Below are 23,933 nucleotides of genomic sequence, written 5' to 3' on the forward strand. Positions count from 1 at the left end.
GCCCCATCACTGTGGAACTCTCTCCAACAAGACATGCATCTAGCTCCCTTGCTGGTCCTGTTCCAACAGGTCTTAAAGACTTTGCCACTTCAATTTGCTTTAACTGGATGGAGTTGGTGGTCTGTAATTGGCACTCCTGGTATCTATGGTGTGCGGGTATTTTTGGATGGTTTAATTGCTTTATGTCTTACATTTTATTTTTTATGATTTTAACTGTGAACTAACCTGAGGGGGCCCTGGCCCTGAAAGGAAGTATTATGATACCTAAATAAATATAGAATACTAAGGAACTTGCAACTTAGAACGGGGGGGGCGGGGGCAGGGAAGGTGCCTCCTGACTGTCACAGTTTTGTAGGATGGTTTCAAATGCATACCAGGAACTTGAGGCTTGCACAGTTAAAGTGGATTAAAGGCTCTCTTGACCTAATGCAACAAATCCATTTTTTTCAAAGATAACTGACTTTTTGCTGTTAGGAAAGTGAAAGGTAAACGCACTAAAAAGTGTGGAATTAGTGGATTATTAATAGAAAGACATTAATAGAAAGAATGAATGCTCATTGTTGTATAATCTCTCTGCAAAGAAAATAAATAAAAAAATAAAAAAATCAGTCCCACTGCTTAACAAAGAAGGGATATAATCTAACCTCCTGTGTAAGCTTTGTTCATGCAAATCAGGATGGATGCTGAATAAACAGGTTGTGTGGAGGAGCCTGAGAGGACATCAATAGCAGCAGGGAGATTTAGGGAAGTGGGCTGGTGGTAGTGCGATAAAAAGATAATACTGATCAATACATGATTTGTGTCTGTATTTTCAAGATACAAAAATATAAACATTGGACAAATTCCACATTTAAAACATTGGCATCTTTGGCTCATTTCAAGTTATCTTTGGTACAAAAAACTTGAATGACATTGGAAAAAAAGGCACAAGAGAAGATACAAATATATCAGTGTTCAAATTCCACATTTTACACATTGGCATCTCGGGCTCGCCTCAAGTCCAAACGGAGTGAATGGGCCATAAAATGGCAAATGCAATTCAGTTTAAACAAGTGTAAAGTGCATCAGATTGCTGGGACAAATAATAATAAAAATAAAAATAATTATTAAAAAAGTGCTTTAAGAAAAAGTTGTGCTGGCACTCACCATGATGTGACACTCACAGGTGTCGGCACTGCGTACTCTTGAGTACCCCCAGAAAAAAAAAAAGTACTGATAATAACAACAATAATTTTACATTAAGGCTCATGGGGTCTGAACAGGCAATGCCTAGCAGAGTCATCAGTCATTTAGATACGATCAGTCCTTCAAACACAATTTCCCTAATGGTGAAGGAAAGAAGAAGAAGAAGAAAACCCGGCATGGAGTTGGCTGTGCAAACTCAAGCAAGGTCTTACTGTGAGCCTCCTGATGTTGTTGGGACTCCAGCTCCCATCAACCCTGACCATTAGCCATGCTGCCTGAGGCTGATGGGACTTGAAGTCCAGGAACACCTGCGAGGCCACTTGTTCCCCAACCCAGTTTTTTTGTATCCTCTCCAAGAGCTAAGGCACATGTTATGGTCAGTCACATCATGCGTTACCACCTGCTGGGGAGGCATGCCTGATCAAAGATACACTGGAGGTCAAGGGTTTAAAGCAGGGGTCCCCAAACTAAGGCCTGGGGGCCGAATGCTGCCCAATCACCTTCTAAATCCGGCCCGTGGATGGCCCAGGAATCAGCATGTTTTTATATGAGTAGAATGTGTCCTTTTATTTAAAATGCATCTCTGGGCTATTAGTGGGGCTGCCTGGTGTTTTCACATGAGAAGAATGTGTCCTTTTATTTAAAATGCATCACTGGGTTATTTGTGGGGCATAGGAATTCGTTCATTTTTTCCCCTCCAAAATATAGTCCGGCCCTCCATAAGGTCTGAGGGACAGTGGACCGGCCCCCTGCTGAAAAAGGTTTGCTGACCCCTGGTTTAAAGACTCCCTCACCCACCCACCCACCGAGCTGCACATTGTAAATAAAGAAAAAACTAGTCTTACTGAGTCATGTACTTTGGACCCCAAGTACAGACTGTCACAGCAGAAGAGATGTAGAGGAGGAGAGAGGCTCTTCTCACATATCCACAGCTACAGGTGTCCTCACTTCCTTGTAGCGAATCAGGAAGTAGGGGTAGCACTGGCAGCTTCTGAAGATAACAAAGATGTGTGGGTCACGGATACAATCTGTGCAGGAATCAAACCTGGGGGGAGTTCGCCTTAACCTTGAGCTGCCTTTCCACCAGCGACCAGTCAGCACTTTGGCCAGGAACATGTGACGCACATTGTTCTTGGCTGCTACGGCGTAGTGGTTTGAGTAGGAGGCATCCCTAGCAAAGTAAACGCCCTGGCCAAAAACTGCGCCGTTAACTGATCCTGCCAGGCCGGGGTTAAAGTTGCCTGTGCAAATAGGCTTTATCCGAGATGCCGCTGTGCCATGAAAGAGGTGTCTTTCCACGGAGGGATGGTCCTCTTCTGAGCGTACCTGGAACATGAGCCTCTTCTGTCTGATGGGAAAGAGAGAGAAGAAGAAAAGTGGATCATTTTATTTTATTTTAATTATTTATTAATAAAAATGATCTATACATCACGGTGTCATAAAAATACATCACAGTGGAATGGATGCCAGGCCAAGACCAGTCAGCCTCCATGGAAGGAAAAAGCCTCGTCCAAAGAAGATAAAGAAGAAGATTTGCAAAAAAAAAAAATTTGAACTATGCAGGACAAATTATTACAAAAAGGGCAACTGTTTAATGCATATTTTTAAAGCTTCGTGTATAGGTTTTTTTTACATTAGTATAACTTTTAAAAGTCACTTGTAATAAGATGAAGGTTTTAAAATTGGATTGTTAAGTATATAAGGTTTCATGGACGTGCATGAATATCGGTAAGTATATTATAATGGAACCAAGAGGGGGAGTGGAGGGAAGTTGACCAAAAAATTATGATTTAAAAAGTTGCTTATGATTTTTTTCTTTTTTTCTTGTTCTGTTATTTTTGGAAAATCAATAAAATGGTATATATCGATCGATATATCTCTCCATATATATATATATATATATATATATATATATATATATATATATATATATATATATATCACAGTGGTTCAGAACAATATAAAAACATAAATTCATACTATAACATCATAAATAGCTAAAAACAATTTAAAAACAAAAAGAAATGTGCTCTTAATTGCCTGCTTTGGCCTGGCAGAAGAGAACATTTTTCAGCAGGTGTTTAAAAGTTGGTACAGAAGGCACCTGCTGAGCCTCTATTGGCAGGGAGTTCCACAGGACTGGGCCAATGACTTTCTCAACACCAGTCCTAAAGGATCTACACTGGCTCCCAGTACAGTGGACGCTCGGGTTGTGAATGTAATCCGTGGGGGAGGCACGTTCTCAACCTGCAGCGTTCGCAACCCGCAGTGCCGCGTCTGCGCACACGCGGGTCACGATTCGGTGTTTCTGTGCATGTGCAAAGCGCCGAAACCCGAAAGCAACCCATTCCAGTACTTCCGGGTTCGGCGTGGTGTGCAACCTGAAAACGCGCAACCTGAAGCGTCTGTAACCTGAGGTATGACTGTACATGTCTGAGCACAATTCAAAGTGTTGGTGCTGATCTTTGAAGCCCTAAATGGCCTTCGTCCTGTATAAATGAAAGAGCATCTCCACCCTCATTGTTCAGCCCAGACACTGAGGTCCACCTTCAAGGGCCTTCTGGTGATTCCCTCAAGTTACAAGGAACCAGACAGAGGGCCTTCTCAGCAGTGGTGCCCGTTCTGTGGAATACCCTCCCAACAGATGTTAAGGAGATAAAGAACTGCACATCTTTTAGAAGACACCTGAAGGCAGCCCTGTATCGGGAAATCTTTGATGTTTGATTATGTTTTTTTATGTGTTGGAAGCCGCCTAGTTTGGCTGGGGCAACCCAGCCAGATAGGTGGGGTATAAACAAAAAAATTGTAGGGTTGGAAGGGATCCCGAGGGTCATCTAATGCAATCCCCTGCAATGCAGGGACATGCAGGTGGCCCATAAGGGGCTCAAACATGAGACCTTGGTGTTACCAACACCACGTTCTAACCAACTGAGCTGAGAGAAGCTGCAGATGATCTCAGCGACTGAGCTGGAATATAAGGCTTCAGGCGATCCCCGAGATATCTTGGACTCAAGATGTTTAGGGTTTTGCAAATCACAACAAGAGCCTTAAACCTGGCTGGGTAGCAGATGGGCAGCCAATGCAGCTGTTTTGACCATTTCCAGGAGGTCAAGTGGAAGATGGCCTCCTAACTGAATGTGTGAATCACAGTACCCCAACAAATACGTGGCTGAATGGACATGGAAATCTTACACTGCATAGCTGAGGCAGAGCGATGAGAGTGTATAGGGCAGGCATCCCCAAACTGCGGCCCTCCAGATGTTTTGGCCTACAACTCCCATGATCCCTAGCTAACAGGACCAGTGGTCGGGGAAGATGGGAATTGTAGTCCAAAACATCTGGAGGGCCGCAGTTTGGGGATGCCTGGTATAGGGTGTTGGGCTTAAGAGAAGCAGGTCTGAGCTCATAACACTGGGCTTTGTGGATGGATTCAGGATGCATCTCTCAGCATCATACCATCCATATATGGTCAACCTAAGCTTCACGGCGTAACACCTGGGTGTGGAACCTGAGGTCTGGGGGCCAAATGCAGGCCTCTGGGCTTCTCTATCTGGCCCTAGAAATTTTTCTAGGCCCCCTTCCCTTCTTCTTGACCAAGGGGTGAGGGAGGGGGCTCAGAGGCTTTGTGGGTTCTAAGGGAAGACTTCAAGGGGACCATTGTACCATATTAGCAACTCCTGCTATATGAGGCAAACCAAACCCGCTGGCTAGCACTAGGAAAGCGTTACTGTATGTCGTGTGTATACTAGGCTCCTCACCTCATATACTTTTTCCAGAGTTGGTCATTGCGTATGCGGTAGATAGCCAGCACCAGCGCCTCGTCCTCGGGCAACTTGGCATGGAACAGCTTCTTCACCATCTGATAGGCTACTTCCGACAGAGTCACTTCTGCCATTGTGAAAGAAGAGCCTCTTTGAGGTGGCGGGACGCAGGCTGCAGGATAAGGCCCACAGAACAAATCTAGAGGATCTTCTCCTGCGAAAGCCGCAGTGGTCAGGGGTGAAGCAAGTGACCTGGAAGGGAAAAAGGACACAGGAACAGGATCAACTGGCTGTGGTTCTGCCTTGTCTGCAGGCAGACCCCTATATTTTAATGGGGGGGGGGAGAGAGAGAGAGAGAGAGAGAGAGAGACTGTGCAAACCTATTATTGACCAGCTGATCTCACTCACACAAACACTCTCTCATTCAATGTCATGAATTGCACTAACTCAGTGGTTCCCAATTGGGGGTCCTTGTAACCCACACAAGAGGGCCTGTGGCAGCATTCATGTAACAAAAACTACCATAGAGATATCATGGCTTGGCTTTTGAAAAACAATGGGGTCCATAGTATTTAGCTAACTGGGAACCTCTGCACCGATTAAGTCACCCCAAACATTTGATTGGTTTTTAAGCAATGAACTGGGGAACTTCCTCAAAGGTCAAGAAATCTTGGCCGTGTGCATTTCTCTCATCTCTGCCCATTCTCTCTCCCAGTTTGCCACTCGCTTAGCGTTTTCCTGAACCAACTCCCTGTTCCAACCGCTTACACATCGGCAACATCGTTACACAAAAATATACAGTACAGTGTTCTGCAATTCATGGGTTGAAGGATTAGACATGTGCTCTCTGGTCCAGAAACTCTGAGGAGGAGGATGTGGGTCCAAACTCACCGCAAGCAGCGCATGGTAATGTAAGCTGAGCGCCAGATGGGTCGAATCGTGATCTCACGAGTGAAGCCTGTCTTTACGTTGCGCTGGATAAACTGTTTGAGGTCTACATTGTAAATTCGATCTTGCAGACAGAAGGCATGGTTCCACATGCCCCGCTCGTAAGCAGCAACGAGTTCCTGTGCGATAGGCTATGGAGAGAAAACACCAGAATTCCTCCCATCCTCTAGAACAGGTGTTGTTGTTTTTTCAAACTTTCTACGCTCGGGGCCCACCTGAGGTGGCTGAAAATAACCGAGGCCCACCAGACACAAAATCGTGGCACAGAGGAAAAGCCACAGAGGCAGAGTTTTGCATAATCAGCTGGCACTTACTAACTTCACTTTCTACTGAAGCCCTACACAAATCTGGAGCGCAGTTCCTAAGACCTTGTACGCCTTCTTTCCGGCAACTCCTGCAGTCAAACTGGTGCCAAACGTCTTGCTCAGCTTTCCTTTGGACTGCATCAGCGAGGCCAAGAGAGGGGGCTTGTCATCAAGGCAGCCCAGGACCTCCACACACACACTTTCCAGTCTTGAGCCTTGAGGATGTCTTTTCTGTGCTGCTAACCTAGTGGTTTGACTTCACTCTCCATTGTCTCTTGAGACAGACGGATGAGAACAACAACAACAAAATTGGAAATTGCTAAGTTCTTTTGCCACAGCATTTTCCTTGCAGCAAGGAGTTCCATCGCTTAGTTTTCCCCAGGCCAAGTACAGACATTTGCTCCGGAGGCAAATGTGAATCAGCCTCCCTTTCACAGGTGGAATTTGCTGATCCAGAGCAGCTCTAATTGGAGAAGACTTTTTTCTTTTATATTTCCCTCCTTCCCATGCCTCTTAACGTATTTTCGCCCATCTCCTGTAACGTCTTCTCCCGTTCTCCTCTCACAAACAACTTGTATCCTGTCCACAGACCTTCCCACTGGTTTCTTTCATCCCTCCTCCCTGATCCTTTCAGGCATCTCTTCCTCCTAGACAACATTCCTCTCTTATTCCTTTCTCTTTCCAATTAATGTAATGGTAATAAATATTAACCTTTTATCTCGCTTTGCAATTTCTTTCGATACCTCCTCTGGCTCTTTTCCCCTCAGGAGAGGGAACTCTCCAGAACTGCTCTGTCTCCTGGCCACTTTTACTCAGCATGCAAGGATCTGCCGGTGCTGACGTTGGCCCAACCAAAATGTTATGACACGGCTAGGGGACAAGGCGGGTTGTAGCACTGAGGCTCACCTGAGGTCCTCCTGCTCTGACCCACCATTTGAGAAACACTATCCAGGGACACCAGAGCACATTCAAAGGTTCTTATTAGCATGACTATGCTAGACCCTGAGGTCAACTCTTGGGGTTTTCTCAAAACACATTAATGTAATGCACACGATTCTAAGAAAAATCATAGGAAACCCCTTTATGAAACACACCTGCGCAACTTGTTGACTTTCCTCCCAGCTAGGCACAATACAGTGGAGCTTGCATAGCCCCATTTGAAGCCATCGTTTTGAAAACGATTTTTCTAGGTATGTCATGAAATTGCACAGCATTCCATTACTGGACACAGACACCCTCTAAGTGGCTAAAGGGCCTGCCAGTAAATGGTCGGACATTTGTACGCAATGGATGCAATAATTGAAGTACCCCAAGTCTGACGGATTTCATAAGTGTGCCTGTTTCCCTCCCAGTCAATTTTAGAAGGCGATAGAAGGAAACTGTCAGAGGGTCGTCGTGGCTACACTAGAGTAACTCCGCCTGAGTCCAGTTTGTCTTCAAAGACGTTTATTGTGCCATTTATTTACAGTGTAGAGACAGCTTAAAACATGACCTCTCATCCCGAATCAGAATCCGGCAATGGCGTACGTCTGTTCCTACGCCAGCAAAGTAGTCTGGGCACCCCAAAACGCCGCCCCCTTGACCTGTGTTGCGCCGCTCTCCTTACTTCTTGCGCCGGAAGGAGTGATGCCCTTTCAGCTTCCTCCCTGAGCAGTCGGTGCCCTGGCTCTGCAACATACCTGAGCATCTGCCTGCATCCCTCTGCCCCCCCCCCCCGAGCTTTCCCATTGTTCGTCCCTCTGATTTCTCTCCTCCTCCGAGTCTCTCCCTCCCCCTCTGGCTGCTTCAGAACCACTGGTGGTCTCTGTACGTAACAAGGTGGACGTCAGGATGATGGGGGCTGGAACCAAACAATGAGATGGCTCCATAATCAATTTTTTTTGGTAGCTCTGTGTCCTCTTACCTCATCATATTCCTTCCAATCACCGCTTTCATTCCAGTAAGCCTTCCACTCTGTAAAGAGGTAGGGACTGCAATCAGGGCTGCTGCTGTTGGACAGTCGCCTTACTTGGTCATACAGCCGCATCGGTGAGAGAACCATGGTGTTAAAGTTTAAGAAATACACGTTGCCCATCCTGCAAGGCAAGGAAGATAACCATCACCAGAGGGCGAGGATCTACGGAATACCTGTGTCCAGTTCTGGGCACCACAGTTCAAGAAGGATACTGACAAGCTGGAACGTGTCCAGAGGAGGGCAACCAAAATGGTCAAAGGCCTGGAAAAGATGCCTTATGAGGAACGGCTTAGGGAGCTGGGTATGTTTAGCCTGGAGAAGAGAAGGTTAAGGGGTGATATGATAGCCATGTTCAAATATATAAAAGGATGTCATATAGAAGAGGGTGAAAGGTTGTTTTCTGCTGCTCCAGACACGGAGCAATGGATTCAAGCTACAAGAAAGAAGATTCCACCTAAACATTAGGAAGAACTTCCTGACAGTAAGAGCTGTTCGACAGTGGAATTTGCTGCCAAGGAGTGTGGTGGAGTCTCCTTCTTTGGAGGTCTTTAAGCAGAGGCTTGACGGCCATCTGTCAGGAATGCTTTGATGGTGTTTCCTGCTTGGCAGGGGGTTGGACTGGATGGCCCTTGCAGTCTCTTCCAACTCTATGATTCTATGAATGCCTGGCTTTGCTTTCTCGCCTTTAACTTGATTTACTGAAAACAGCTGGAGAAGTTTTTCACCGCATGGGTAATGGTATTTTTTTTTTATACAAGTATCTTCATCTAGTTTTAAAAAATAACACCTTCATACCAAACTGCTGTAAAAGCTAGAAGAGTTGCTAAAAAGTTATTAACCCTTACCTACAAGCTCAGTCAGAGCACCACTTCTAACTTGGAAAATACTCACCTAAATATACATTCCTGTTGGTGATTCTTAGCAAGAGTGAATTCTGTGGTGTGAGATAATGCCACGGTACTGTGCTCTACGCATTGTCTTCAGTCGCCCTGACGGATGCCCAAAAGTCTGCACTATAGTACATGTGCAACATGTACCTTGCCTTGGCGTAGCTTCACCTCTTTGCTGAAAGCCATTCTGTACCACATACTCAGTGAGAGCAAAGTTGTCTATTAGGATCTTTCCTACCCTGTTTCTCCGAAAATAAGACGTAGCCATAAAATAAGACGTAGCAGGATTTTTAAGCATTCAAGGAATATAAGCCATACCCCGAAAATAAGGCATAGTGATAGGCACAGCAGCAATGCCGCCCGCGGCAGGAGGAGGAGGAAAAAAAATAGGACACCCCCTGAAAATAAGCCATAGTGGGTTTTTTTGAGGAAAAATAAATATAAGACGGTTATTTTTGGAGAAACACGGTATTTCTTCTATGATCTGTCCATGCAAGACTCATACAGTGCAGATGTCCCTACCTTTTCGATGCATATTATAAAGTCAACAGCTTTGGGGGCTATAAATAGTTATCTGGCTCTGACCTCTACCAAAAAAGAAAAGAAAAGAAGTTCCTCTTATCTAGTCCAGTTGTCTATATTTCCACAGGAGATGCATTTCTCACGCCAGTCTGTTTGGAAGCTGTCCCAAACTTAATGCCATGTGCTGCCTCTTGAACCTTTATGACTGATTCACACTGGCACTGCTAACACAGCAGATGAGATTAAACAAGGTTATTAAAACAAAATACAAATTAAAAAGCAGCAGTTAAAGGGAGAATCAAAACACACAAATTCAATTGAGAGCTAACTGTTCTGTAAAGGGCCTGGAGAAACTGTAAATCAGGGGTTCCCAACAAAATTTTCTCGAGGACCCCTCATCGAGCCTCTATTGTGACAAGGACCCTCATTAATTCCTAATCCTAAAATTAAAAAGTGAGAGCCAAATTAAGAGTCTTTTTATATTTTATATTTATACGTTTTTTACAGTTACAACAGAGTACTCCATCAGTATACAGTTAGTTTTAATTTTCAGTTCTTAATGAGATAAACCACTTTTTAACCAACGGTCCATTTTTAACTACGCGAACTGTAGCTTCCGCGAAAAACAACGCTTTGTTTACAAACACTACTGTTTTGCAAAGAGGCAGCACGCGCCAGGGAGGAGGGAGGGGAATGGAGAAGACAGGGTACCTGCGCAGTAGCGCACAAATGAAGCCGACGCGCGCAAAGCATCTTGGGGAGGTGAGCGTTAGTAGAATGTGCGCGCTGCCTCTTTGCAAAACAGTAGTGTTTGTAAAGCGCCACCTAACGGCATACAGCAGAACTACTGCCTCTATCTAATTCTAGTTTTGCGCTAGAATCTGCTCATGCAGGAAGCGGCCAAAACAAAAAATCTGTTATCATACGAAATATATTTAATATATTTTTTAGCATCTTGCGGACCCCTCTGGCATAGGGGTCCGCGGACCACCTGTTGGGAACCACTGCTGTAAATGGTCTTTGGCTTACAGGAAAAAATCTAGAAACTTCAGCATCAGGTGAACCTCCCTAGGGAGAGGATGTCACTATTAGTGTCACTAGGGAAGCGTAGACATTATATCTTTGAAGCACATTCAAAGCTCAATCTTTTCTGCAAGGAATTCTGGGCACTGTAGTTTACCACTCACTGTAGTTTACCACTCAGAGTTACAATTCCCAACAGCCTTTAAAAAACTACAGCACCCAGAGTTCTTTGAGAGGGAAGGTGTGCTTCAAAGGTGTAGGGGCCCCCTCTCTACCTACCATATCTAGGTGCACTCGAAGAACAGACTCTGATGTAATGGCAGGCTGATATGGAGGTAAGCGATCCTTTCAGGGATTCTGGACGGCTAAATTGTCTAAATCAGGCACCCCCAAACTGCGGCCCTCCAGATGTTTTGGCCTACAACTCCCATGATCCCTAGCTAACAGGACCAGTGGCCAGGGAAGATGGGAATTGTAGTCCAAAACATCTGGAGGGCCAAAGTTTGGGGATGCTTGGTCTAAATTGTGTCCAGAAGGCACAATAATGGTAGTGATAGGCAACTTTCCTTTTTCAAGAAACCACTGAAAAGAGTTTGAAGTGCTGGAACACACTTTGAAAACCACCGAGACACCTCAATTTTACAAGTATGGATGTCAGGATTTCAACCATAATCCCTGTCCCATAATGACGGATGTGAAGGAAGCAAAGCTAATTTCTTAGCAAACACTGAAGGACAGGCATTCTCTTTTATCAACTGCTTCACAAGTTCTGGGGCAGAACCCAGGGATCGCAAGTACGTTCCAGAGTTGAACCTGGCTCTGGGGCTCTTTCCTCCCGAAAGCTGAAAGGAGAAAGATGTATGGTCCTTACCTGTCCTTCAGCTGCGCCGTGGGGACTTCCTGTTCACAGTAGAGCTTCTCCAGATGCTGCTGAGCTGAGAAACTGAAACTGAGCCACACTTTGTCTTTCTGGCGGCGCCACTGCCAGTGGTAGGGAAACGGGGTATGATGATAAGGGCACTGCTGCCGAAAGGAACAGCATCCTAGCAGAAAGTTGTCGCAGATCGGCACGCTGCTCTTCTGATGGACGTGGTATAGCGGGACGTCGTCTGTGCCAGGTAGCTTCAGGATTGTAATGCCCAGCAACTCATCCTGCAAGGAGGTGTGGCCCAGCTCAGACACAGAGGACTCTGCATTTTCTGCCATCTGGGTGCAATTGAAATGCAGGATCCAAACTGCACACAGGCTAACGCCAGGCAGGCCCCCAGGAGAAGGGTCTTGCTTCTATCTCTAATATAAAATATAAAATATCTCATCACCGCTCATTGTACATACCAATCCCGTTTTTAAAAACCAGGCAAATCCAGTGACTTAACGAAACATGCCTGCACTCTAGAAGTAAGTTTTACTTTCACTTTCTCATTCAGCTATTTGAAAGCAGCTTGTATCTTTCCAAGCAAGGCACTTAGAGAGGCTACCGGGTTACTCGCTCTGCTGTTCCTGTGCCCGGCGCACAGAAACTTAGCAGGTGAGGCTTAAAAATAGAGAGAAAGAGATGGAGATGATAATAATATAATCACCATTGTCATCAGTTCCCTCATTCACGTCACTGTAAATTGTATGGGGGTGGGAATCCAATGTAGGATTTGGATTTTATGGGTTTGTCCATTTTTGAGCATTATTTAGCTGTTAATCCACTCCCCAACCCTATATTCAAATTAGACCAGAGTAATCCACTCCAACACATATTTGAATTTGGATATGAGGAGCAAGCCAGGTCTTTCCTGTTCCTATCAGTAGGTGTTTCCACTTTTTTGTCTCTGCCTCATTTGTTGATTTTATTATATCAATAAAGTCCTGTATGCAGATAGCTTTGCGGGTATGTTGATTTTTTTTCCTCTGCCCAAGAAGTGTGCCAAAGCACACTTTGGGCAACTGTAAATATGCTTGTACAGTTTTACCTTGCAAGTCGAATGGAATCTGTTCCGGAAGTCCGTTTCAACTTCCAAAACATTTGGAAACCAAAGTACAGCTTCTGATTGGCTGCAGGAAGTTCCAACCGGAAGCTGCGGAAGCCCCATCGGCCGTTTGGGTTCCAAAGAATGTTCGCAAACTAGAACACTCACTTCCAGGTTTGCGGCATTCGGGAGCCAAAACGTCCGAGTACCAAGGCGTTTGGGATTCAAGGTACAATGGTATGTTTTCTTTGGGTGAGTGCAAACCAGAGGGATCAAAAGAAAACATTTTATAAAAGGCTAAGCTCCTGAGTAGCATGTTGGGCGGGGGGGGGGGGATGAAAGCAATCGTAAATTCTCAGTACATATTTGGTGTATGAAGTTTTAGGTGTTTTCCAGGAGGAGCCCGTTGTGTGTTCACTGAGCATCTTCAGTCCTCAATGAGCTCTCTCTCTCTCTCTCTCTCTGTGTGTGTGTGAAGTGCACAGAAGCAAGAGCCCATCCACTCCCCCCATGTGCTATGGAAGAATGACTCCACAGCAGAGAAGGTATGAGATCATCATTCCCCCAATTTCATGCTGGGCCCCTTTAGTACCAAGAGATTAAAGGTAAAGGTAAAGGGGCCCCTGACCATCAGGTCCAGTCGTGTCCGACTCTGGGGTTGCGGCGCTCATCTCGCTCTATAGGCCGAGGGAGCCAGCGTTTGTCCGCAGACAGCTTCCGGGTCATGTGGCCAGCATGACAAAGCTGCTTCTGGCGAACCAGAGCAGCGCACGGAAATGCCGTTTACCTTCCCGCCGGAGCAGTCCCTATTTATCTACTTGCACTTTGATGTGCTTTCGAACTGCTAGGTTGGCAGGAGCTGGGACCGAGCAACGGGAGCTCACCCCATTGCAGGGATTCGAACCGCCGACCTTCTGATCAGCAAGCCCTACCCTGTTTCTCATATTTTAAGACATACCCATAAAATAAGCCATAGCAGGATTTTTAAGCATTCAAGGAATATAAGCCATACCCCGAAAATAAGACATAGTGATAGGCACAGCAGCAATGCCGGCCGCGGCAGGAGGAGGAGGAAAAAAATAAGACATCCCTTGAAAATAAGCCATAGTGTGTTTTTTTGAGGAAAAAATAAATATAAGACGTGTCTTATAATATGAGAAACACGGTAGACTCTGTGGTTTAACCCACAGCGCCACCTGGGTCCCTACCAAGAGATTTGTTGTTTAGTCATTTAGTCGTGTCCGACTCTTCGTGACACCAAGAGGTTAATTCCCCATAATCAGCTGGCATTTTGAGAGTTGCTCCACACGGCAGTATAATACAGTGCTAACTTATTTATTTATTTATTTATTTATTTATTTATTTATTTATTTATTTATTTATTATAGTTATGTACCACCTTTATCTTCCAATGATCTCAAGGCAGTGTGCATGGTTCTCCTCCCCATTTGATCCTCACAACAACCCTGTGAGATAGGTTAGGTTAAGAGATGGTGGCTGGCCCAAGGTCATCCAGTGAGCTTCATGGCTGAGTGGGGAAAAAGAAAGGGAAATCAGTAATAAAACTGGGGAATTTATTCACCATAGTATCAGCTATGCAGACAACTGAGTTATTTTCAATGGGACCACTGTGTAGGTAGGGAAAGGGTTAAGTACATTGCATGATTCCTCCCACCACTGCAATTTAACCAGGGCGGGAGAAACTGATATAATGCTATTTGGAAAGGGAAGATTTAGGAATTATTGCTAGACATGAACCAGAGAGAAGAATATCTAGAACAATCTGTACAGGCCAGAATTAGTGAGAATAGCAACAAGAAAAGCTATCTACACCTGACAAAATTGCACAACTATTCTATTGACCGTAACAGATTAGAGAACTGGGCCAAAGCAAACAAGATGAATTTTAACAGGGAGAAATGTACTACACTTGGGCAAAAAAAAAAAAAAATGAAAGGCACAAATACAGGATGGGTGACACCTGGCTTGAGAGCAGTACACGTGAAAAGGATTTAGGAGTCTTGGTAGGCCACAAACTTGACATGAGTCAACAGAGTGATGTAGCAGCTAAAAAGCCTATGCAATTCTGGGCTGCATCAATAGGAGTATAGCATCTACCCTGTTTCTCATATTTTAAGGCATCCCCATAAAATAAGCCATAGCAGGATTTTTAAGCATTCAAGGAATATAAGCCATACCCCGAAAATAAGACATAGTGATAGGAGCAGCAGCAATGCCGGCCGCGGCAGGAGGAGGAGGAAAAAAATAAGACACCCCTTGAAAATAAGCCATAGTGTGTTTTTTTGAGGAAAAAATAAATATAAGACGTGTCTTATAATATGAGAAACACGGTAGATCAAGGGAAGTAATAGTACCACTGCTCTGGTCAGACCTCACCTGGAGTACTGTGTCCAGTTCTGGGCACCACAGTTCAAGAAGGATACTGACAAGCTGGAACGTGTCCAGAGGAGGGCAACCAAAATGGTCAAAGGCCTGGAAACGATGCCTTATGAGGAACGGCTTAGGGAGCTGGGCATGTTTAGCCTGGAGAAAAGAAGGTTAAGGGGTGATATGATAGCCATGTTCAAATATATTAAAGGATGCCATATAGAGGAGGGAGAAAGGTTGTTTTCTGCTTATCCAGAGATGCGGAAACGGAGCAATGGATTCAAACTACAAGAAAGAAGATTCCACCTAAACATTAGGAAGAACTTCCTGACAGTAAGAGCTGTTCGACAGTGGAATTTGCTGCCAAGGAGTGTGATGGAGTCTCCTTCTTTGGAGGTCTTTAAGCGGAGGCTTGACGGCCATATGTCAGGAATGCTTTGATGGTTTTTCCTGCTTGGCAGGGGGGTGGACTGGATGGCCCTTGAGGTCTCTTCCAACTCTATGATCCTATGATTCTATTCTATTGAGCTTAAAAACAAAAGGTTGGATCTGTTGATATCTTGGGGTGGAGGAGGGGCTGGAAGCTGAAGAAGGAAAACATGAGAAGGGGATGTTTCGTTCGTGGTATCATGCAGATATCCTATAAAAAGTCAGAGAATAAAATGCAGCTATTCCACAGTAAATGACCAGAGTGGAAGCAGCCCTTTCATGGATATTCAAGGAGGAAAAGTCATTCCCGCCCCCCCCCCCACAATAGATTGCAACCCCCCAGCTTCCCAGCTTTCATTTTTTTAAAAAAGAATAAGGGTTCATTCATACTGTTGTTTCACATAGCTAGTCTTGCATCTCCATTGATTCTCAGTTGACCATATGATGTTCACGTCCAAATCACTGCTTTCCCACACTTTTCCTTTCCTCGGTCTGGATTTTCTTATACCAGAGATACTCTGAAAATGAGAGTTTTTGAGAAAATCAGGATTGAGTGTGGAGAAAGTGAGGGAAGGCAGCGATTTGGAGCAGAATGCCATATGGACAATGGAGAATTAATGCACAGGAAGCTCACTACCCGCAATAAACAAGTATGGATGAGTCCCAAGTTTCTAGGATTTGTAGAACTAAAGATATGTGGCAAAATGTACAGAGACTATTCTCTGTGCGATAAACTAGCCTGCTCCCCACCTTTGTTGTTTTACTTTGCAATTTCCCCTGGAAAAGTTCTTCCAGACATCCATGCTCCCTTTGTTAATGTTTTTTTTTGTATACTTGGAATTACCCTGGGATCTTCCAGTTGAGGTTATGTTTTTTGAGTGTGTGCTAAAATCTAAGCATGGCCAGATGCTAGAGCAACACTTTCCAGAAGCGTGGGTATTTCCTCTCTGTAAAAAGCATGGGAAACACCAGCAGCCACATCATTCTTGGTTGTTAAGTGGGAGCAACAGCCTTATTTTTCTAACTCATTGTGCAATCGACCCCACCGAACTTCTTCCATTTTGCAATCTAGTGGCACTATTGGCAAAGCTGCTTGTCCTGGCTTGCACTTGGCCCAGTGGCTCCTCCCCTCCCCACAACATCCTCTTTCAGTGAAGATGAAACCAATTCCGCAGGTGCCTCGACCATATGCAGTACATTTTTTTGTCAAGTATTATCCTCATTTGCAAACTCAATTATTTCTAAAAAGCTCGACTAAGTTTCTCCCAAACCATAGCACTAGTCCTGTTCTTTTTCAGATGGCTGCACTGTGTGAGGTTTCTAAATGCTGGTTTGTAGAAATCTCGAGAGTTTCCATTGTACACATGCAAGCTAACGTAGTGCTACTGTCTCACCAAACAATATCCTGAAGATTGACTGATTGGGGAAAATCTTCTGAGGAGTAGAGCACAATGAATGACATGGGCTTTCATCCATGGAGGTTTATGCCATAGTAAATCTGCTGACTTTTAAGTTAACATGCAAGTCTGTTATTGCTTTTCCTGCAACTGCTTGGCTAGGTAAAGGTAAAGGGACCCTTGACCATTAGGTCCAATCGTGACCGACTCTGGGGTTGCGGCGCTCATCTCGCATTATTGGCCGAGGGAGCCGGCGTACAGCTTCCAGGTCATGTGGCCAGCATGACTAAGCTGCTTCTGGTGAACCAGAGCAGCACACAGAAATGCTGTTTACCTTCCCGCTGTAGCGGTTCCTATTTATCTACTTGCACTTTGAGGTGCTTTCGAACTGCTAGGTTGGCAGGAGCTGGGACCGAGCAACAGGAGCTCACCCCATCACAGGGATTCGAACCGCCGACCTTCTGATCAGCAAGCCCTAGGCTCAGTGGTTTAACCCACAGCGCCACTTGGGTACACACCATTAATTTAAAGTACATTTCCCACATCTCAAAGAATCCTGAGAATTATAGTTTACTCCTCACAGAGCCACAATTCCTAGCACTCTCAACAAACCACAGTTCCCAATATGCTTTGGGAGAAGTCATATACTTTAAATGTAGAGTGTGTGTGCATCCCGTGTCATGCCTATCTCAATGGAACTCATTGGAAAGCTGCTTTGCATTGAGTCGGACTACCGTTACTTTCAGCCTGGGACTGTCCACAAGGGCTGGCAACAAGTTCCCAGGGTTTCAGGCAGGAGACATTCCAAACACTACCTGCAGATTGACTCTGGGACCTTCTGAATCCAAAGCAGATGCTCTTATGCTCAGTTATGGCCCATCTGCAACTTGAATTAAAGCTTATGATGCTCTTGTTGTTGTTGTTGTTTAGTCGTTTAGTCATGCCTGACTCTTCGTGACCCTGTTGTAAGAATTTTAAGGTTATATATATATATATATAAAATAACTAGTGTCATTCAGCCCTTTAAGTAAACGGGCGCTAGCCGGGCGGGAATGGAGGGGAAGCCCTGGGACCGCGCAGGCGTCACCTCCGTCGCCGCCTCCACCGGCGGGGATGTGCATCGAGGGCCCCAGGCTCCCCCTTGGGTGGTTTGCTGTGGTGGCGGGCGGGCAGTTTGTGTGTGTATGTGTGCGAGAGAGAGAGAGGGGGGGGGGAAGCAAGCGGGGCTTCTCCGGGACACGCTGCCTGCGCGAGCTAAGGGAAAAAGAAGCAGCCATGAGAGGGGAAAGTTGCGGCTGCGCTTCCCTCCAGTCGAGCGGGGAGTGGCGGCCGCCAGAGCTTGAAGGGCGGGAGGGCGAGGGAGGGAAGGAGGCAGGCAGGAGGTCCGACATGCGGCAACTTCCCCTTCCCCTCAGAGTCGGACTCTCCCCCCCCTCCCCAAACCGTCCCTCACAATTTTGTCTCCTTTCCTCTTCGGACACTACCCCCCCTTCTCATAACTCCACCTTTCTTTACTTTTTCTTGAGGGGGGAATCCCCAATGGTGCCTTCCATTATGTCCTCTCAACACCATTCAGGGGGGTGGGGAGAGCGTGTGTGTGTCCAGTCTCTGCGTCCAATCCCTGTGTCCGTGGGGCACATGTGCAGTAGTGCAAACCCAGGGACACAGGGACTGGACACAGAGACACTTGCACTTTATTATATAGGATTGTTCATAAACATGTACATGAATGTACAGGCACATGTCTGAAGCAGCACAGGAAGACAGGCCTGACTGACACCATTTTGACTCTCTCTGACCAGAATCACACACACACACACACACATTTCCACATGACTATCAACTTGGGAGCCATAATCCTGTAAGCCGGAGGCTCTGCCAACTGGACATTTCCCCATCAATGGTGCCAAACTGCTAGCTATCTCATTCACAATGGAAGACTCCTCCGAACAAAAGATAGTGATCAACTTTTAGGAAACTGTTAATTTCTCTTTGTGTTTAGGAATTCACACCTGGGAGGGGTGAGAGGAGGACTAGGAGAGGTGTCAAAGCTGCTCAGATTTCTACCTTGAACCCTCCCTTTTTGTGAGGTATTGATTATGTAGCTGTGATGTAGGAATGATGTATTCTGGGGGTGTTGCTGGGTGATGGGAAAACTGATAAAAGTGGAGGTTCTCTCTTGTTCTGGGTTCCTTCCTTGTTCTCCTGCGTGAGGGGAAGGACCCTGTTGCAACAGCAAAAATAAAGGCTTTGCTTCTCAAAATTCTCTGGTTGGCCTCTGTTATATTCTCCGACCGATGGAGAACCCAATAAGGGCTCTTGTGTACCCCATAAGGGAATAAGGGCAGATTTTTGCTTATAACAACCCCATGGACCAGAGCACGCCAGGCACTTAGTGCTGGTATATAATCTCACCTCCCTCCATTACCTGGCTGCCACTCTCACCATTAGCTCTTTAAAAAGGGAGCTCCTAGCACAGAAATGGTAGTGAGCTCTTAAGGCTCCAATCCTAACCTCACCCCAGTTACCTGGGACTAAATTTCATTTAATTCAAAAATACTTCTGAGTAGACCTGGTTAGAATTTTGCTGTTAAAATGTAAAGGCAGAAATTAAATCAGAATTTAGTAAAATTGACATGCAATCTCTCATTGCTCCTGACCTTTGGTTTGCCTTCAAACTGTAGCAGGACTTCAGAGGTGAGGGGAAGAAAAGCCATCAATGTAACCAAAATAAGAAATTGGTAAGTATTTCCTTCCCACATCCCTGTAATAGCTTTACAGTTTTTGTGCAAAACTGGGGTAAAATTGCTGAGCCTTTCACAAGTTTTTATTGCCTTCTCTTTCTATGAGCAGTGACAACAATGGGATGCAGGTCTTATAGGAAAAGGGAGAAGTCAGTCAGAATGGCCTCAACACTGGTGTTTTGTTTTGTTTTGTTTTTACAGGGAAAGGGTTGCCCGATTGAAGTGCCCATAAACAGCAGCAGGGGTGAAAGGAGGGGTTGAGTTTCTCCAGCTTATTTCTCTCTTCTGAAGAATTCTGGTGAGTGCATGGAGACTAAAATTAAGCTCTGAATCAGGCTAGCGCTAAAAATCCCTTTTTATTGCTGTTGTTGCAATAGCATTTCCAGGAATCCAGGGATAGCTCACGGGGCTTTCTCTCTGAAGTTAAAGCCGCCTGCCCTCTGGTGGTTGATTTCCAGGTGAACTCTTGCAGTGGCTCCTGTGGAGACATCTGCTAAGCTTTGGAGTTGCGGGGTAAGAAAGGTTTAGCCTGTTTGGTATTTGGACTAAAGTCCTTTAAAAAGTGGCAGGAGGTGGCGGTGGCAGCAGGGAGCAGAATGCCCAGCTCAGGTTTTAGGGTATTTTCACACATGGCAGGAGATGTACAGTACGTCCAAGCCCATCTCTTACTATTTCCATGTGTGAATGAATGCTGTCAGTGCTGTTCAGAAGACAAAATGGATAATGCACATTTTAGCCAATGAACATTTTACAGAAAGCAGAAATGTGACATGCTTTGGTATCGTGTGTACCGTGTTTCTCATATTATAAGACATGTCTTATATTTATTTTTTCCTCCAAAAAACACACTGTGGCTTATTTTCAAGGGATGTCTTATTTTTTTCCTCCTCCTCCTGGCGCGGCCGGCATTGCTGCTGCGCCTATCACTATGTCTTATTTTCGGGGTATGGCTTATATTCCTTGAATGCTTAAAAATCCTGCTATGGCTTATTTTATGGGTATGTCTTAAAATATGAGAAACAGGGTAAGCATTGGTGGTTGGTGCCCACTGGACTGGCAGGGCTGCTGGGAAGTCACAGGATGTGGCTAGTGAGGTCCCAGGGGCATGGCAAGTTCTGATTTTCTCTCCATGCTCTTCCCTTGTGAAGGACCCAACTCAACTGAAATATGTCTTACTTTGGTTTAGAAGGGGTCCCTGCTGTCATAGCTGCTTCTCTGCTGCTTCTCTCCTTATCCTCCTCCTCTGCAAAGAAACAGTGGCTTTATTATTATTATTATTATTAATTATAATAAAAATTATTAATAATAATAATAATAAAATTTTATTTATACCCCGCCCTCCCCAGTCAAAACCGGGCTCAGGGCGGCTCACACCCATAAAATTACAATAAAACATAAAAAGCAATTAATTAAAATACAGATTAAAATACAATATTAAAATTTAAAATGCAGCCTCATTTTAAGTAGTCCATAAATCCAAGGCATGAGGGAGGAAAACACAGGGGTCAGACTAAGTCTAACCCAAAGGCCAGGTGGAACAGCTCTGTCTTGCAGGGCCCTGGTCTCCTGTGAAAGAGCGTTCCACCAAGTTGGGGCCAATACTGAAAAGGCTCTGGCCCTAGCAGAGGCCAATCTAGCCACCTTATGGCTCGGGATCTCCAGAATATTGTTGTTTGTGGACCTTAAGGTCCTCCACAGGGCATACCAGGAGAGGCGGTCCCGTAGGTACGAGGGTCCCAAGCCGCATAGGGCTTTAAAGGTCAAAACCAGCACCTTAAACCTGATCCTGTACTCCACCGGGAGCCAGTGCAGCTGGTAAAGCACTAAATGAATGTGATTTCGCAGCCGGGACCCCGTAAGGAGCCTCGCCGCGGCATTCTGCACCCGCTGGAGTTTCTGGGTCAGCTTCAAGGGCAGCCCCGCGTAGAGCGAGTTACAATAATCAAGCCTGGAGGTGACCCTCGCATGGATCACTGTGGCCAGATCAGGGCGAGAGATGTAAGGGACCAACTGCTTGATACGGCGGAGATGGAAAAATGCCACCTTTGCTGGGGATGCAACCTGCGCCTCCATGGAAAGGGAGGTATCAAAGGTTACACCCAAACTCTTGACAGAAGGCGCTGGCACTAATTGAGCCCCTGCAAGAGATGGGAGTTGGCCCCCCATCTCCATGTCGTCCCGACCCAGCCAGAGGACCTCTGTCTTCGAAGGATTTAGCTTCAACCGGCTCCCACGTAGCCATCCAGCCACAGCTTCCAAGCACTTGGTCAGTGTGTCTGGGGCCGAGGCAGGGCGGCCGCCCATCAACAGATAGATCTGGGTGTCATCAGCATATTGATGACAACCCAGCCCCAAACTCCGGACATTCTGGGCAAGGGGGCACATAAACATATTAAAAAGCATCAGGGAAAGGATTGCGCCTTGCGGGACTCCACACACCAAGGAGTGCCACGGCGACAACTCCCTCCCTAGCGCCACCCTCTGTCCCCGACCTGAGATAAAGGAACACACCCACTGTTGGACTGTGCCCTGAATCCCCACATCGGCATGGCGGTGGTCTAAAAGTTCGTGATTGACCACATTGAAGGCTGCTGACAAATCTAAAAGAATCAGCAGTCCCGACCCACCTCGATCCAGCTGTCTACGGAGATCATCTGTTAAGGCGACCAGAGCCGTCTTGGTCCCATGACCAGGGCGAAAGCCGGACTGAAATGGATCTAGAGCCAATGTTTCATCCAGAAACCTACCAAGCTGTTTGGCAACCGCTCTCTCAATTATCTTACCCAGGTATGGAAGATTCGAAACCGGGCAATAATTGGATAGCGCACCACCGCTTCCTTGAACTCCTCTGGGAAAGTCCCTGTGCCAAGGGACAATTGATGATCCCACAAGTTGATGATTAACACTTTGCAGTTTTATTACTGCTTAACACCCAAGTCAGTTACCTTGGTTCAGAAGGGATTCCTGCTGTCACCATTTCTAGTGTGGATTCATTGCACAATAACTGTTCGTTGCTCACGGGTAAGCCCCTGTTCGCATCAACTTGAGAAGTGTTTCCTAGCAAGAGAACAGTTATGCAACATGGTGGGTGTTTGCGTAGAAGTAAGTCACACTGTGTTAAATGGGGCTTATTCCTATGCGAATGCACACAAAATTGCAGTCTTTACCCCATACCCACTTTTACTAATTTGGACATTCAAACAACAGGGAGGATTCTGCAGCCCTAAAAATCATTTGCTCACTATTAAAAATGTGGGGAAGCGCAACATGTGGATGTATTAATATTGGTGAGAGGTGGTGATTTTGTTCTTGGAGAAAACACAGGGTGCCTAACACATCACTTCATGCACAGCAACAACATTTCTTTCTCTGGGTTCTTTTTGCTTAACTCCCTGCCAGCCAGATCTTCCAAATGTGCCTATTTTCCAGGGACAGTCCCAGATTTACAGAAGCCATCCAAGTTTCTGATTCCTGAATCTCCCACTTTTCCTTAGGGCATCCCTATATTAATGACTGGGAGCAGCTGCTGAGACCATATAACACCGGTCCTGAAAGACCTACATTGGCTCCCAGTACGTTTCCGAGCACAATTCAAAGTGTTGGTGCTGACCTTTAAAGCCCTAAACAGCCTCAGCCCAGTATACCTGAAGGAGCATCTCCACCCCCATCATTCAGCCCGGACACTGAGGTCCAGCTCCGAGGGCCTTCTGGTGGTTCCCTCACTGCAAGGTTACAGGGAACCAGGTACAGGGCCTTCTTGGTAGTGGTTCCTGCCCTGTGGAACGTCCTCCCATCAGATGTCAAGGCAATAAACAACTATCTGACTTTTAGAAGACATCTGAAGGCAGCCCTTTTTAGGGAATGTTTTAATGTTTGATGCTTTCTTGTGTTTTTAATATTCTGTTGGGAGCAGCCCAGAGTGGGCAGGGTATAAATTAACTAATTATTATTTTTATTATCTGAAGGCAGCCCTGTATAGGGAAGTTATTTAATGTTCTATTATGTTTTTATATATACTGGAAGCCATTCAGGGTGGCTGGAACAACCCAGTCAGATGGGTGGGGTATAATAATAAGCCGTCCCTATTTTCATTGGAGAAATGTTGGAGGGTATGCCCTGAAGAAGCCTGATTGCTTGATCACTGTTTTTGACCTCCCCACACCACCCCCAGATAAATATCATGGATGCCACAGTTAGGATGTCAGGGACTCCCACAGCCTGCAGTCACCATGGCAACAAATGTCCCATCAATCACTCACGCTCCGCGTTAGCCAATACCCGGAAAGAACCGTAATCGAATCTAATTTTCAGGAAACAATCGTATTTTATCCGGTCACGTGATGATTGCTGGAAACAACCGTACTTTATCCGGTCACGTGATGATGGCTGCTCAGCAACGGAGCACTCCAGCCGCTTCCTTGTTCACCAT

The 23,933-nt window shown here is 45.7% G+C and overlaps 1 protein-coding gene across 8 annotated transcripts; it reads right to left on the bottom strand.

The window, feature by feature from the left end:
* Window positions 1–797: 797 nt before the first annotated feature.
* Window positions 798–23,821, bottom strand: LOC118077474 (protein mono-ADP-ribosyltransferase TIPARP-like). Of its 8 annotated transcripts, XM_060272075.1 has the most exons (11): window positions 23,764–23,821; window positions 22,450–22,561; window positions 20,681–20,747; window positions 17,576–17,720; window positions 15,754–15,881; window positions 13,946–14,074; window positions 11,460–11,878; window positions 8,103–8,274; window positions 5,838–6,025; window positions 4,944–5,198; window positions 798–2,533 (listed from the first exon to the last, which is right to left on the bottom strand). In XM_060272075.1, the coding sequence occupies exons 7-11, from the start codon at window positions 11,792–11,794 to the stop codon at window positions 2,104–2,106; spliced, it is 1,380 nt and encodes a 459-aa protein (XP_060128058.1). In that variant the 5' UTR covers window positions 11,795–11,878; window positions 13,946–14,074; window positions 15,754–15,881; window positions 17,576–17,720; window positions 20,681–20,747; window positions 22,450–22,561; window positions 23,764–23,821; the 3' UTR covers window positions 798–2,103. The 8 variants fall into 8 exon arrangements, with proteins under 8 accessions (XP_060128058.1, XP_060128060.1, XP_060128056.1 ...); XM_060272077.1 differs by lacking the exons at window positions 22,450–22,561; window positions 23,764–23,821 and adding an exon at window positions 22,288–22,370; XM_060272073.1 differs by lacking the exons at window positions 22,450–22,561; window positions 23,764–23,821 and adding an exon at window positions 22,132–22,370.
* Window positions 23,822–23,933: the final 112 nt, after the last annotated feature.

Source organism: Zootoca vivipara, chromosome 2, assembly GCF_963506605.1.
Source record: "Zootoca vivipara chromosome 2, rZooViv1.1, whole genome shotgun sequence".
NCBI lineage: Eukaryota > Metazoa > Chordata > Lepidosauria > Squamata > Lacertidae > Zootoca > Zootoca vivipara.